This window comes from Strongylocentrotus purpuratus, unplaced genomic scaffold (assembly GCF_000002235.5).
Source record: "Strongylocentrotus purpuratus isolate Spur 01 unplaced genomic scaffold, Spur_5.0 spur5_scaffold_4, whole genome shotgun sequence".
In the NCBI taxonomy this organism is placed as follows: Eukaryota; Metazoa; Echinodermata; class Echinoidea; order Camarodonta; family Strongylocentrotidae; genus Strongylocentrotus; species Strongylocentrotus purpuratus.
The window spans coordinates 25782333-25799846 of record NW_022145610.1 but is presented as its reverse complement, the minus strand read 5'-3'; the positions used below and the strand labels follow the sequence as shown (position 1 = coordinate 25799846).

Below are 17514 nucleotides of genomic sequence, written 5' to 3'. Positions count from 1 at the left end.
ACGAAAAATTATCTCAGGAAAACGAGAATTTATCTCAGGAAAACGGGAATTATCTCAGGAAAACGAAATATTATCTCAGGAAAACGAGAATTTATCTCAGGAAAACGAAAAATTATCTCAGGAAAACGAGAATTTATCTCAGGAAAACGAGAATTTATCTCAGGAAAACGGGAATTATCTCAGGAAAACGAAAAATTATCTCAGGAAAACGAGAATTTATCTCAGGAAAACGAGAATTTATCTCAGGAAAACGAAATATTATCTCAGGAAAACGAGAATTTATCTCAGGAAAACGGGAATTATCTCAGGAAAACAAAATATTATCTCAGGAAAACGAGAATTTATCTCAGGAAAACGAAAAATTATCTCAGGAAAACGAGAATTTATCTCAGGAAAACGGGAATTATCTCAGGAAAACGAAATATTATCTCAGGAAAACGAGAATTTATCTCAGGAAAACGAAAAATTATCTCAGGAAAACGAGAATTTATCTCAGGAAAACGAGAATTTATCTCAGGAAAACGGGAATTATCTCAGGAAAACGAAAAATTATCTCAGGAAAACGAGAATTTATCTCAGGAAAACGAGAATTTATCTCAGGAAAACGGGAATTATCTCAGGAAAACGAAAAATTATCTCAGGAAAACGAGAATTTATCTCAGGAAAACGAAAAATTATCTCAGGAAAACGAGAATTTATCTCAGGAAAACGAGAAAAAAAAAATTTCTCCATGTCACTTCCGGGGCTCCGTAAAAGAAGGAACCACTTGGAGCATTTTGTGTGTATCCGTATTTCATGAATGCCATTTTATACTTTATAAGCTGAAAGGCAAAAATTCAGAAGAGTAAGAGGGTGCATGGTTTCCGGTTGAATAAAACTAGCTGAAATCATGTCACAATCATGATCCTTTGTTACAAGACTAGTGTATAGATCTCATCTCAGCGATGCAAATTTTCACTACTAAACTGGCGCAGGCGATTTTAATTTGGGGTGAGGGGGGGGGGGGGGTCGCTCCAAATTTGCAGATAAGTATAAACAGGCATTAGAAATTACGAAAGTCAACATACATAAATACATTTTGTGGTTTGCCACGTACAAGGCTGTAAACATTCAGATACCAAATTCCAAATGTTCCCCAAAAAGATAAATAAAAACTTGCCTTCGTGTACCACCCAAATGTCCCATATCCCATATACGAACCCTGGATGAGAAGCGATAAAAGCCCAATGGTCCCGTTACGTTTTTCCATTAAGTATGATTATGAACATGCATATAGGCTACATGCGTCTTTACAAGCGACGCAGGCTATTAGCTGTCAAGGGGGCAAATTTCCACTACCCTGGTTACTCCCTCCAAGAAAATTTAATCACCAAACTTTCTTACACTCTTTAAATTGTTTATGAATTCTTTTATTAAAACACACAAAGTAGGCCTATGGCAGTTTTGTTTTTCATTTTTTTCTTGGTCGAAATACAGTGACCATGCCTGCACATGGTGCAAAACTTGAATTACGCCAATGCGCCTATAGATCTAAGTAGGCCTTCTTCGCGACGAATGAAATGACGATACAAACAATCGCAAGGAATTTCGAAAATCTGCCAGAGACAATATTATTCTAGTAGCCTTGTTAGTCACTTTGAAACGTGCTAATTTGGCAATGACATATAAAATGAGTCCTAAGTATCATTTCTATAGGCAATGGATACTGGTATTTTGAATAGGCCCCGATCAGACTTGAGTTGATGTTTTAAAAGTCTTTGCGATCGTGCCCTTCGTATAATTTTTCTTTCTTTTATAAAGGAAATAATCGTTCCCTTTAGCTCATAATATACATGTGTGATGTGTATACCATGTATACTGTACGGATGACAACGCATAGATGTTGAACATTACAAGTCAACGACATTATAGAAGGGAAAGCAGCGTGCAAAGTGTTCCGCAGTGATCTTTTTTTTTTTTTTTTTTTTTTTTTTTCCTGTGTTGGATAACGCCATAACATTTTATGTACGAGTCAGAGTATGTAAACACAAAAATTGGGGGAAAGTAAGAAGACAACGGATAGTAATGAGAGACAGCAGATAAGAATTTGAAGAATCATCATTTATTTTTGCTTCAGTCATCAAGATCCCACTTCAAGCAAAACAACACCGAAACTGCTTTATTAACTTTAGATTAATATAAAACATAAATAAGACATCTGAGAGCTAAGGAAGAGATAGAATTTCAGGAAATAAGCCATGCCAATCAAAACATGTTCTTTTCTTCAAGTCACGATTGAAGTGATCTCGCTAGAAATTGCAGCTGGTGTGATGGTTAAAAGTACTTTCCAATTTCTTCTTGGTAATGGAGGGTCCGCGCCTCCTCAATTTATTGTTGTCTTCGATATCAATTTGGAACAACATAATATTGGGTAATGTCGACTAATTAAAGATATGAACACGATCTCGATGAAGTAACGCTCATTGCACACACACGGTAAGTTCCGCAGTGATCTTGGCGGGAATACGAGCACAGAAGTGGACTTCGAACCTCTCCTCATTATTATGGCGCCATATTCGCGGTGAAGTTTTGCTGTAGTAAAAAAAAATAGATGGACTTTGAACTCCTAGTAATTGTGAAATGGAAACCACCCACCCGGTTAATAAAAAGGCGCGAAAATGTAAGTGTATGGATCTGATCACAAAAATGAAGCATGAGGACCGGTATCCATGGGGAGCAATGCAGATTTTCGTTTCTATAATACTGATAAGTAAGTGTCTTTATATTAATTTCAGTCATTACCGTAATTTCGCATATTTTGATTGTATTTTCTAAATTTTAAATTCAGAAAGGGGCACAACGAGAAAGAGGGATATGTCGTGCTGTTCGGGGGGTGCTAAGATTTGGTTAGACGGGGGTGTGTAGCTCAAGAATCATTTGGGCAGAAAATGGTACTCCAGCCTGTTAAGCTTTTTTAAAATTTAAAACCCATCAGTTTGTAACAATATTGTAGCAAATTGGAAAAGAACTTGTGGGAAAAATCCACTAAAAAGCAGAATTTTGTTGGTACGCTCCAGGAGGGGATGGGATTACCCGTTTATAAATTAATCAGAAGCGGAGCTCAAATAATGATATTCATAAATCGGTGAAACCATCGTCGACGACTTTGGAGGAAAAAGCGAAATGATAACAATTATTTTTGACGGATTTAACATACGGGATTTTCTCCAAAAAGGTAACCCACGAGCGCGGTACATCCCCGTATATATATTAGGCGTGTGTGTAACATGTTAGTCTAGACAAAAACACCATCTTTCTTTTATAGGCTATATTATTTTTTTAAGGCCATCAATGTCTCTGGTCAAAGTCCACAATCCATTCACAATTCATCGCTTGAAAAAATAATTCGTCATTCATTCTGTGGCGACATGTCAAACAAACTTTGACGAACATGATTAATTTCTTGACACCAGACTTCGTGCTAATCCATGCTCTATAGCTCTAGACATAATGTTGTTCATCTACTTTCTTACATCATCAAAATAAACATAAATTAACAAAAGCTCCATCGTCTATAATATATAGCACTATACATTTAACTCTTATTTCAGTGTGCAGTTGCTCTCCTTCGACGTGTTTAGTAGTTTGCTGTACACGCTTTTATCACCAGTTATCCATTTTAGCGGTTTGCGCTGCGGAAAGGGGGAGGGGGGAGGGTTCGTGGTCGGTATCGCCCAGAATGACTTATTTCTTTTCAGAACAAGTCTATATTTTGCAGGCTTCTTGAATTACATTGATTACTAACTTGCTACTAACTAGTACGATTAAGGCTCCCCCTTTTTCCTTGGTCAGTTGGTTAGAAATGGCCGCCCCCTTGAATATCCTTCAAATGCGCTAGACAAGTGCCCGACGTACACCTTGACAACTATTGGCGAAATAGGCATGAAAGAAAATGTGTCTGTTTAACCACTTTGCACATGTTGCATAGATATGTTATTGCTATCTCGAACAAACTGTGGCCGGCAAACTTTTGAGTGGTAGAGAGAAAGTTGTAAAAGAGGTATACTACGCAAAACATTAGTAAACGGTCTGATACATAAATTGGCCCGCTTACCGGTACTTATTATAAATAATCATGTAGAGTGGGACAATATAATTATACAACGAAAGAATATGCCTATAATACACTATGATTGATAGTTTCATACACTAATTACTTCGAGCAGTATATGAGCCTGAGAAACATATACCCTGTACTGATGAATTTATTCTAAATTGATAGTACCTGACTATATAGATTAAGGCTGCGTTCATGCTTAAATTTTGAAGGCAGAATGAGCGATCTGAAACGCTCATCGTAAACGCTCATCGTGATCGCAGTTCCACGATGTAGTGTTCATGCTTACTTCTCTGGCTCCCCCAGGCAATTCTCAGTGTGTGGCCTTAATTGGTCTTCCAGCTGGATTCGCAAACCTTCACTGTGCATGCTACGTAGACCCACTAGAGGTCAGTGCGTTGACCCCATTTAAACGCGTTTACAAATTGTAAACGCATCTTTTTGTGAGTTTACGATCGGCGATCGTGATCGCCGTTTTTCGGTGATTCTACAAAAGTGAGCTAAGACGCAACCGTGTTTTAAACTAAACGCGTAACAGATGCCTGATTCTGGCCGTCAAATCAAGCATTAACGCGCCCTAAGACAATGCTAAAATATTTCTTACCTTTGCACACAATTATTACACACACTGACAAGGAAAGAATAATTTGCAGAGCTAGCTGGCACACAATAAGCTGATTAGATCCAATACATGAATTAAAAAAAACACAGGTATTTAATCATGCGTGTGTTTGATCTATTATCCTGCTCTTAAATTACACCAACAATTCCAATGTCATTCGCGAGAGGCTTCCCCTAAGCATCCGATCGTCTGTACAACTTTTTCTTGTTACTCGACCTCTGACTAAATTGTTGCCGATTTCGTGGAATCTGTTTTTTTTTCCTTTCTATCTTTTAATGTCTTGGTAAAACTACCCTTTTCACTCTTATTTCAATATAATATTCAGTCATTGTCTACCTATTTTATGTAATAATATAGAATAATATTTCAAATTAAACCATGATCCGCACACAGTTCCAATTACTCATATTGGCCCTGTCATTGTTATGCCTTTCTTTCTTGATCTGATTTTGTTTGGCAATCATAGTTGACTATTTTTGCCACACACTATTTTATGAACTATTATGTACAATTACATGTCATATTAAATGACTATTTTTAGGATTCTTTTTCTTTCCATCCCCTTTCCTTCTACTTATTTCTTTTATATTCTTTTTTTTTAGAGAGAAAATTAGATAAATCATGGAGATAAGAATTTGAAAGAGACGGCATAGCAAGTTGTACGTACTTTGTGTTATCGCGCGCGTGCGCGCTCAAATATAAACTCCAAAGACGTTTAAATATATATTATGTATGCACGTACATGATTGTGTACCCCCACCCTTTTCAAAATGCCATCTTACCAGTCTTTGACGTAATATATTTCGCAGACTTTCAGGTTTTAAACCGTGAGGGGGTGCCAGCTGGCATGTGATGCTGGGGCGATATCACCGAATTGTTAGAAAATTTAAATGGTCAAATTAGTTACACGTATTGTGGGCTTTATTGGTGCAAGAAAAAGGAAAAGAAAAGATAAGAAGAAGAAAAAAGATAAAGAAAAAAAATGAATTTAATGGTTTTGATACAGCCGCTTTGTTCTTAAAACGAAGCGAACTATTGCTTTTTATTTAATTATATCTGAAATTATAGTGTCATGATTTCCTGTGGATATGATAAATTATACGAGTAACTATATATTATAATACACTTTGGGCATTCAGTGAGTGCCTTCTATCTTAGTTCTAGTCTTACCATGCAGCGATGGTGTAATTAGTTCTTCCTTTGTTTCAGCTCAATGGGGCTCAATGGCGATTAGGCGATAGTCAGTTGTGACTACTTTCTCCCTTCGTTATAGATGTTTTTCCTTCAATCTACCCCCAGTTCTCCTTCGTTATGTATTTTCTTGTTCTCCTTTATTCTAAGTTTTCTAACCTCTTCTCTTTTGTTTTATGAATTTCTTTGTTTCTCCTTCAATCTATCCATTTCTCCTTCGTCGTCTATATTTCTTTGCTTTAATCTAGATTTCCTTTCTCCTTCTTTATGTATTTCCCTGTTTTTCCTTAGTCTAGATATGTGATCCCCATAGCTCTTCAATTAAGTTCTTCCTTTGACTTATCCTCTTCTCTTTCCTTATTTATATCCTTGTTTTTCCTTCTCCATATCCTCTCCACTATCCTTGTTTGCCCCTAATTTCTATCATCTTCCCTTCCCTGAGTGTACGTGCTGACGACTTAGACTCTTTCACCAGGGCACTTCTTGGAATTTTTTCGTGAAAATGGCTAAACAGTTGTGTAAAAAAAATATGCGCCTCCGCTCCATGTGCATGACGTATGTGTATTCCAGTATATTAATTGGAGATTTGCCTTCATTGTTACAGTAGGCACATCGACATATTCATCAAGCTCAAGACCCTCAGAGTCTGTTATCTTCATTTGAGTATTTATTGTGTTTGAGGGTAAAGTAAAACATTACATGGTTAAGTAAAGAATTGAAATCAAATAAATGTAGTCTAGATCTAGAAATCTACTATGACTTAGATAGGCCTAGGCCTATGTAGTATGTAGCATGTGTAGGCTAGTAGGCCTATAGGCCTAGGCTAGAGTCTATGTCGTTGTTGTTTTTTTGCTCGCACGCTGTTAACTGCATGTAGGCCTACCCACACATAGGTCTACGGGGTCTTGGTGCATCTAAAAGCTGTGCTATTGATTCTCAACATTTCAAACACCACTGTACAAAACTCAACTGATTTCACTGTAATCGGTACTTTAGTGACGATTAATGACACCTAGATCTAGCACTAAAAAACAATTTTTTCAATTTTTCGATGTTGGATCTAGACTAGATCTAGTCTAGATCTAGAAAGGATTAAAAAATTCAAATTGTGAATGTGAATACAAGATCCTCCAGCTCCACCACCAGATAGCCATCCCTCTTCCAGATTACATCTCACAGAAAGACAGAGCTACAAGGAGTCAACATCATCTTCGTTTCACCACACTTGGTACATCCTCCGATTCTTACAAATAAAAATAGATCTACAGCTTCTTTCCTCGCACCATGAAAGACTGGGATGAGCTTCCTACAATTGAGCTGCCCACATTGAAGCAGTTCAAGGAAGCCATCAGCTGCGAATAGTCACGGCATCATCATTATTTTTATGATTTTTATCATTTTACTTGCACTAGATTCTAGATCTAAAGGAGCCCGTTTTCGGCCACTTAAGACAAAATCCTATTTTTAGGACTCTTTACTTCCTATTTATTATCATTTCTTGTTCAAATCATGAAGCAAATATTATTATTATTTAAACAAAAAAAGAATCCCAGAAAAAAATCACGAATTGCCATGACAATATTCATTTCAATTTTCACTGTTTTGGAGCCGGTTATCGGCCGAGCGTTTCAGTTTACGGCCGCATGTACAAAGTCAATAGGAAGCGCTCGCGCGCGCCGTGCGTTTCCGCGCTGATGTACAGCACAAGCGGGCGGAGCAGGTATCCCACGCCTGAGCTCCCTGGTGCTCGTCTGGCCGAAGACAGGCACAGCGGTGATCGGAAGTTGGAATCTGAATTAGACAGAGATATCGTGTGTGCGTCGCGGTGTGCGGCTGCATTGATTTAATACATGCGATGAGATACTTTTGAGCTTGCGACTAGCACAAAATCGGGCTCTAAATCTGAAAAATACTTGAAATAAAGCTCATTTTATGGTACCCATATTTCTTACAGACACGCGTAAGATACTCGATTTTTCAGATTCGGGTAGCGGGACCGGCGATTACATCGCTAAAATGTGATATTTTAGGATATATTTTTCATTGCAAATGTGGTTCTTCAGTGACACTGGCATGGTATGGTATGTGTGGGATATGTGTTACGCTATTATGCGATGTATTTTAGAGTGATTTTACCTTGCATCCAACCAATCGGCCGAAAACGGGAGCTGGCCGATTACGGGCTCCTTTACTCTATAAACATGTATATATTTCGGCTCAAATTCACACAAGCCGTCCACCGTCGGCATAAGATCACCCTTGTCTAGATGCTGAACAGGCTTTGACAAGTAGTAGAATAGAATAGAAGTAGATCTAGAAGTAGAATGTGAGTCCACTGTCAAACTTGCCCGATCAGCTGAATCGGCATGATTGTGTGCATCGAGTGTACTGACTATTCATGTATTCAAATGCTTTCTATTAACACGTAGTGCAGTGCTAAAGGTAAATACGCATTAGCATTGAATGCTTTGCTGAAGTGACTTTACCCAGTATTAATACAGTATAAATGGTGTAGTACACTCTCATGAGGGTGAACTGTACCAGACTACCAGTAGTAGTACTAGAGTACATGTAATGGTAATAATCTATATGATGCAGGCTAGATATTGAAATAAATGGAGTCGGGCTAACTCGGCTCAAAGACAACTCGGCCCAGCTGCAAAAACGGTCAGTTTTTGCAGGTTTAAGGTTAGGTTTAGGGTTAGGGGTAGAGTTAGGGTTTGACTTGGGGTAAAATGACAAAAACTGACTGTTTTTGCAGCTGGGCTGAGTTGTCTTTGAGCCAAGTTAACCCAGATTTTAAAGATAAAGACCAGTTATGGTCATGCGATTGCATTGTGAAAGAAATGTTGTGGAATCGATCAGAAATGGTTGATCATCTAGCATATAAGTACTGTATTGGTGTGTACTACAAGGTTCTGAAATCATCAAAATGATCAGAAATTTGGCCTGGTCTTAATGGTATAGTTACAAGCACTGTACATAGAAAGATGTATATGGGACTACGCGACACGTGCGTTATATCTATCAGGTCCAAATAGATATAATAATTTACCAAATATATCAATTAGTAGGCGGTTTCTTAGCAAAATTTGTATGATCATGTATTAGTCAAAACATACTCTTTGACATGATTGGTAATAAGAGCTTCCATTTCATTTTTTGAGAGGGGGCGTTTCCAAAACTGGCCTTTACCTTTAATAAATAAATGTACCAAGGCCAGTTAGGGACAACTTGGCCCCGTTGCTAATACGGGGCCGAGTTCTTCTTCCATTGAACAGTGCAGGCTTCGTGAAATGAAGATTAACGCATTGAGGAAGTTGTCTGTAATGATTGATTTTTAATGATTTGTTTTTAGGGTTTGGGGTAGAGCATTAGGGTTGCAGCGGGCCCGATATTATAAGAAGTTTTCTGAATTCTACTATTTCTAGCATTATTTCATAAACTTCTTAAGAATTATGTTGGACAATTATTATAACTATACAATTCAAACAAATATTCTTCATGGTTCATGCTAAAGTACTGCTAATGTTGTGCTATTTTATTTAGTATTTGATTAGGCCTAATAGTTTGTTGTCAATCTGAAGCCTGAAGGCAAAAGAGAAGTCTTTATGACTTTTGTTGAAAGATAGATTTACAATTTTTTTAGTCAGCAATAGTGCCAAAACACAGCTGCATACTTATGCAATCTGCACAACCCGTCAAAATCTACTTAACAGTTAAGTACCCCAACTACCTAATAAGCCTTTTATGAACCTTCGGCAGACCCACAGTGCCGACGATCTCCGATCTTAGCCGAAGAAGGATACTCGAGAGAGTAGGCCTACAGAGCAAATGAAAGAACCTTGAAACTTTGAAAGATATATGTCACTGAATTCCCAATCTGTTTTTGATTGTTGAAAACTTTTAAAAAGACCATAACGTACCAATAAGGCACTAAAACAATTGTTGGAATTTGTTCAAATTTGTTTTCTGTTTCTAATATTGTCAACATTGAAAAGTTGTGTCCTAACTTCTATCTCTGTTTTTGCAATTCTTTTCAGGAAACTCTTTCCCACTACATATTTTAATAAATGGGAGGTGTCGAACTGTCTCACCCCAATGAAAACAAAAAGGGGCTGGCGGTGGTCCACGAGAGCCAGTGTCGACTCTGCACCTTCACTTTTCGAGACCCGTTGTCTGGCGGTTGTAAACATCCAGCCTGCAAAAGTTGCCTGGCAGTCTTATTCACCAGGTAAAATGATCTATTTCTCAGAAGAACAAGAACTGGTTCTACTCCTAACTACAGAACTTTGCATTCCCAGATTAACATTTACAAAAATAAGATGCAAACCAAATCAAGTTTAAAATCAAGCAATATAGACAAGAAGTTCATGCTATCATTCATAGTCAAAATTTCACATGTCGGAGTACATGTGGGTTTGGTATTTTGGTTACTGCCAAACAGACTCAAAATGTACTAAAAAGAATAGAAAAATCACCAGTTAATATTTTGTAGGGTTAGTGTGGTACTTTTCAGGGATGTATAATGTAGAACATATCATTTCAGTCACCCCCAAAACACTTAAATTCTTAATTTGTGGATATTTTCCTTCCCAGATTGATCATATTCACTACTTAGCATGCTAAAAGAATGAACAAAGTACTTATAGAAGACGGACATTTTAAACGCATAATAAACAAGTTTAAAGGTTGTCTGGAGATCTTGTTATGAAATTTTTAAAACGACGTAGAAAAATTACACTCATCAGTGGGTAAGTCCGAGGTATGTCCTAATGGAATCAGGAACATATAATGACATGAAATTGGTTTTGGGGTTTGTTTTTTTCTGATTCAAGCTCTAGTAGGGCTATCAGTGGTCGGTAACATATGGGACAAAAAAAGATTGGACTATTCTGCCTCTTAAATCTTATAGAAAATGTTTAATGGCTCAGCACTTTGAGGATATCAAGGCGGTCAGGTCATCCAAAATTAACACTCGCATGTAGAATCCCACATAAAGGTGCTTTGCATCATATGTAATATCTTCTACAAAAAAAAAAACTATACTATAAATATATTGTCTTCTTGAAATGGCTCCATTTCCAGAAATCAAGTTTATCTTTAACACTACCTTGTGCAATGACCGTTGTCATATGACCATAAAGGGGTTAATGAGGACAAATTACTCTTTTGATATGGATGCAGTTTTGAGCTTTCCAAGATGCTGTTGAAAATCCCCAGCTATGAGCTTGGAATAGGAAACAAAATATGCTCCATTCAGAAGACATGTTATGCTACAACTTTTGCTGTTTATCCATTAAATGCACCTCAGTAAATTACATTACCACTGATGCAGAAGTACAAGAGTGATTAAAGCTCTTTGGAATGTTCCATTATTGCACTTCATGTGTAAATACAATCCAACTTGTGTAACCTTGGGATAAAGAATATACGGTAGACACTTCAATAACAATTTTGCCAATTTCCAAGCATAACGGAATGATTGGCATTTCCAGAAAATATTCATCTTTAAATGAGGAATAATATAGACATTTTTATTGAAAATCTAAGAATTAATGCATGATATATGAACTAATATGAGGTACTTTCACAATATTTATGATTGCATTTATTGAGCCTTTAAAATAGCTAACAAAAAGGTTAATAGGTGTATGACCCATTACTCCACTGCGTAGCCTGGAAAAGTAGGTGCTAGTATCCTACTGACTTTTGGTAGTGCCGGCACTGCCGGGTAGTTTTGTTCCACAAGTGGTAGTACTAGTAGACATACCCGAGCAGAGGTCTTTTTCCAGTTGTAAATCTATTCTCCAAAGAGCCAAGAATGGAGCTTTGTATTTCCAGTTTTAATGTCACAAATTAACAAAAGTTATGCATAATTCTTTACCTGTTTATCTGCTTGGCTCGTGGACTAGTAAATCACGAACAGCTTTCATGAAGTGTGGTCTGCGTTTCATGAAACCGTCATAAGTACAAGTTCACCGACATCCCATTGAAACGTGTGTTAAACTTAATACACGCCTTTCAATGAGATGTCGGTGAACTTGTAGTTATGACGTTTTCATGAAACGCTGCCCTGTATGACAGTACAGTGTATGTATACACACGTGTACTCGTAAACACACACACTACACACAGACTCACACAACTATATAGACATACTGTGTACCGGCATGTATGTGGGGGTGGTCTATGGGACACCAAGAGAAACTGATGCTAGACTGATACCGGTACTCGTACAGTTAATTGACGGAAGATGACTACAATGTGACTTAAAACTTCAAATCGTGAATAACAACAGTTCTTCTTAAGTGGCAAATTTATACACAATTGAACGTGCAGATTTATCTTTTGTACTTAAAACATTTGCAGTTTTTTTCTACGACCCTATCCCTCATTGAGTGGTGTATACAAATATTAAGGTCAAATCTAAGTTCACTCAAGCTAGCTAACAGTAAACGAATTACCACATGCGTAAACACTTTTCTATGATAGAGATATTTGATGGGATATTCAGAAATGGTGAAGAAGATATCGTATGGAACTATATTTGCATCCAGATTACCAAATGGAATGTAACGTGTAGGTCTGGAAACCTATATCCAAAGATATGAGATTTTTAACATCATATTTTGTAACCAGTTTGTCACTGTAGGGGTGTGTGTAGTGTGAAATATAAGGCAGTAGAAATAATTTTGTCTAACAATTATTAATTTACTTTTCCATTTATTTTGTTAAATGACATCATGATTTTAATGCTATATAGGTTTGAAGAAGAAAGGTAATTGTATTAAATATTTGCTTGTTTCTGTTTCTTATAAAATAGGAAGTTTGAACTTTGTCTCAGGACTTTTTTTTAAAGTCAGAAGTATTTTGGGTTTTTATTGAGTGCAACACACTAGCATATAAAGAAATTAATTTTTGTATTGAAGCACAATACCTGTATTAAAATAACATCCTTTTTTACTTCAGTGAAGCTCTTTGTAGGGCAGGATATCTTCATCAAATTTAAAAACAATTAGGTAAGTACCTGTTATCTACCTCCACTTTAGACATGTACCTATTCCATATCATCATCCACTCCCAGGTAAATCATGGATGGCATACCCGTATTCAGTGGTTTTTCATCTACATGTAGATATTGAGAAAATTCCCAAATTACATTGGATTGGCACAGGTGTTTACCGGTAGTTTACTTTGAATCTTGTTTCGATTAATGACCTTTGTTACCCAGTAAGTACAATTTTTTTTTTAATTTTTTTTTTATAGGGATTTACCAGCACTTGATAGGGTACTCTGTCCTACATGCAAGGCACCACTTATCCTGGAAGAGGTATGATATACATTATTAGATTCAATAAATAATAACATGCAGATGCCAAAAGTTAATTGTCACTAAACTGAGTTTCATCCGAACTTGGAAGCTTTCATGAATTAGAGATCCCTTTTATCAATGTCATAAATGCAGAAAGTGGAAACAAAACCAACTATGTTTCACAATTAAGTCCTCAATTGCTTTCTCAGTTCACCTGTTGTGATATTTTCCAATCCAATTCCAGGGTGTATATGGTTTGGCATTAAGTATTAAAGCTTTACTGCGGCAAACTTTTAGCTTTTAGCTTAGCCTGAAGCATGTAATGAAAAACAAAACCAATAATTTTTGTAATAATGACACCTCTCATTGTATTGACCAAAACATTTTTTTTAATGGTGCAGCGCATCCAAGCTATGACAGTTTCCATAATATATTCTGTTTGACAAAATGCTATGCGAAGTAGTATTATATTTTCATCGTAATTTCTGATTATTTTAGTAATTTAGCGAACTAGAATACCATAGGCATACACACATGTCAGCCAAGGTGAACCTTCATAAACGTTTACCTTTATCTTCAACATGCCAGGCACATTTGTTTTCCGATGTAAAATTATGTTTTGTTTCTATGAATCCATGTTATTCTCTCTATTTAGTTAAAGCCTGACCAAGCAGCTCAACGAAGACTTCAAAAAATTAAGTCCTGTAAATGCAAAAATTGCAACTGGAAAGGCAGCTACAATGACTACATTCAGGTAAGATAGGATCTACATGTACTGTATATCTAACAGAGTTTGAACATACTCCTGTAGATCGTGTGGAATACGCACGTCTTTATGTGTCGGTGCATGCATAGCTCAATGGTCTGTAATGACACAGTTGTTAACTCACTGGCTCCATTTCCAGCTAGACATACATATATATTAGTCATGTCAAAAAGACAGTATATGCATTTTTATCTTACTAACCTTGCTACACAGAGACCTTCTGCTTCCAATAAATAGATGGGCTTACGATACAAAGCATGCAGTGTTTGGTTTCCAATAGAGAAGCTAATTCATTTAAGGAAGTCACTGTGATTGGAGAGTTCAAGAGCATGCTTATTCCACGTGATTTAGCGGTAGATTTGTGATCATAGGCTCATACACCATACATGGCTGACCTCTCAATGACATTTTCAATAAGGGGCGTACACAAAAACCAGACTGGCAAATCACAATGTGTGATATTCATGCTTTGTTCGCGGAGAAAATTGTGTGTATTTTTAGCTTTTATAGTGGTGGCAACAAATCAGACCTTAAAATGATATCTCATTTATAAATATCTTGGAGTTTCAGGTGTGTACCTAAAACCTCAATAGATAAACGTCATGCATAAGTCAGGAGAAAAATTGATGTGAAATTTTTGTCTTCCTATGAGGAAAATTGTAATTTATTTAAGGAGGAGGATTAAGTTTATATATGACCATGCATATTTGTACTTTGTATTTGCACTTAGATCAAGTTCTTTGTATATATTTATGTACTATTACTTTGACTAGTACCAGTACTTTTAAGTACTATGTACATAAAAGAAGTAAATATGTATATATTTTGTACTAATGTTCTGTTAGTGGTAACAAACTGTAATATGACATATTCAGGATTATATTCATAATTTCATATTTTCAATGTAAATTATTGATTTGATTGGTAATCCATGTTTAAGTGTTGAATTGAATTGAATTGAAATATAAAGTGAAAGGAATAATCAGCTTTACTTGACACAGTGTTTGTTGAGAGCCAGAAGGACATTCTGTTAAAAATGATAGGACCGGGGGGGGGGGGGGGGGGGGGGTGTTTCACAAAGATCCTAAGTAGAACTTAACACTAAGTTGGACTTAAAAATTATGGACAGCCATTGGAACCTTAAAATGAAATATATTCAAAAGCAGAAATTCAAGTATTTTAGACTTTTTATAAATTCCACATCAAGAACATAGAATCTCCCATGATAATAGAAAATATGAATGATTTGAATCAACAATTTATGCCTTTTAAAATAACTTTTACAAAATGTTTTCAGGGATGCTAATGGCTTTCCATAATTTTTAAGCCCAACTTAGAGATAAGTTCAACTTAGGATCTTTGTGAAACACCCCCCCCCCCCCCAGACCTGATAATTACCTGATTTAAAACAATTTCCCAATTTTTTTTAATTTTTTTGTTCTCACCAGCTTTTATTTATTTATTTTTTCTTCCCGATTTTCCCCTTTCCTTTTTCCCCTTTCCTTTTTCCCCTTTCCTTTTTCCCCTTTCCTTTTTCCCCTTTTCCCCCAAATTTTCTTACTCTAAAGGGGGATAATATTGTTCGATGCCATTTCTTTTTCCGAAATTTTTTAATATTTTTTTTTAGTGCTCACTATCACCCCTGTAGGACTTTCTCATCGACTCAGCAGAAGATGTTACCTGTTATGATACTTTATAATTTTCATCAAAACAAGTATAATAATAATGCCAAGTAATACAAAGGGAAGGCAATCCCAATACTTTTTTGTTTACTTTTTATTTCACTCTTAGAACCATGAGCGGAATTGTGGAGGAGTTGCGCGCATGCAGTGTAAGGTTTTGGGCTGTGGAAAATGGCTGCCGGAGAAGAGAGCCCTGGACGTCCATCGGACAGACGAGTGGTGTCCTATGATACTCATTATGAAAGCCAGGCTTAACCATGCAGAGATTGTTCATCTGAGTATGAGGGTAAGACTTTGAGAAACCACCCCCACCCCTGACCCTCCACCCAACCAAACAAACATACACATACATAAATGCTCTTTCAAAAATAGCTACAGCCCATACAGCTGAGCTGAAGGCTACATGTGTGGGAAGACCATGTAGAGATGTGTGTGCATGTGCCTCTATGGGGAACTTGAGTGGGAAAAACCCGGTCAATTCATAGTGTGTGTACAGCCTTTGAACATGTACATTCCCCTTGAAACCATGGTATTGATGATGCATTGAACTCTCCTCTCCCTCAGTGCTATACCCTTACGTATGCTGAGAAGAAATGTCATATAGAAAATACAGGATGTGCTGGTAAAGGCCAAGTGTGACGCGATAAACTGACACATTTTTTTGTTATAATTGTATGTGTAATACCGGTTTCGTTTATATTTCTTCTGTATCTTATAACACATATAATGAATACATACTCGGACCTATATTGCATGCTGCTTTTTCTATTTACCATCCCCACTTGCCGTTCAATTACACATCGCCCCAAAAGAAAACCATGCCAGTTTCCTGTGTGATGTGTAAAACAAGACAATAGGCAAGAAAACATTAAAAAGGAATTCAGGAATTAAACTTTTTTATTCATAGTTTTGAGGAGAGGAAAAGGCTTTTGTTTATAAGTGGCCAAAAAATAGTGGAGCGGTGTGTGCAGCGCTTTGTAACCGAGAGGAAAAGGCGCTATATCAAATATCTTTTGGATCAGATGGATGCATGCGGATGGAAGATTAAAATCTCATCTTCCTATAAATATCTGACTTGTATACAAGTTAAAGTAGTCAACAGTAGATCTGCAAACTGGTATTTATATCAACTAATTTTTTTTTCTCCAAACACAACAAGACATGATGTAACTCAAATCACAACCCTTTGAAAACATGAGTGAATTAGAAAAATAAAATGCAAGAACAGAATACATTGATGATTATTTACATGTACACCTGAACTTCAGGGCCCATTGCTTAAACTTACCATTGATGGTAACTTTGCCATCAATGGCAACTACCATGGTAACAGGGCTCAACAGCCAATCAAAATTAAGGTTTCCATTGATGGCAAAGTTACCATCAATGGTAAGTTTTGTCCAACAGGGCACAGATAAAGTTATATCTACATGTACATGTGATGTATGTTACATATAAGTTGAAATGTTGACACAAATACAGGGTGCATTGGAAAACCTAACTGCATGTAATAACAAAACACAACAACAACATATAGGTCCTGATGAGTGATCAGGCATTGATCGGAATTTGTGATCTAACACTGCATGGTAGAGATACAGTGTATGTAATGGCTAAACCAAATTTATACATGTTAAACATGAGTGCATCTTTGGAAGAAAAGCCATATTGATATGCAAATAGACCTGAATAAAAATATACATGTAAATTCTACTTACCGAACTTTGATGATTTGGAGGCAGTTTCTTTAAATTCTGATCACAACAAAATGATCTCAAATCTTGCTGCACAGTTCACCTTGATGATGGATCCAAATGGTTCTGCAGCAGAATTCACAAATGC

At 36.6% G+C, this 17514-nt stretch overlaps 1 protein-coding gene across 2 annotated transcripts; it reads left to right on the top strand.

Annotated features, from left to right (window-relative positions):
- Positions 1-2685: 2685 nt before the first annotated feature.
- LOC591826 lies at positions 2686-16413 on the top strand. Of its 2 annotated transcripts, none has more exons than XM_030998157.1 (5): positions 2686-2749; positions 9953-10143; positions 13179-13242; positions 13880-13978; positions 15782-16413. In XM_030998157.1, the coding sequence occupies exons 2-5, from the start codon at positions 9983-9985 to the stop codon at positions 15968-15970; spliced, it is 513 nt and encodes a 170-aa protein (XP_030854017.1). In that variant the 5' UTR covers positions 2686-2749; positions 9953-9982; the 3' UTR covers positions 15971-16413. The 2 variants fall into 2 exon arrangements, with proteins under 2 accessions (XP_030854017.1, XP_030854018.1); XM_030998158.1 differs by lacking the exon at positions 2686-2749 and adding an exon at positions 6579-6591.
- The last annotated feature ends 1101 nt before the right edge of the window (positions 16414-17514 follow it).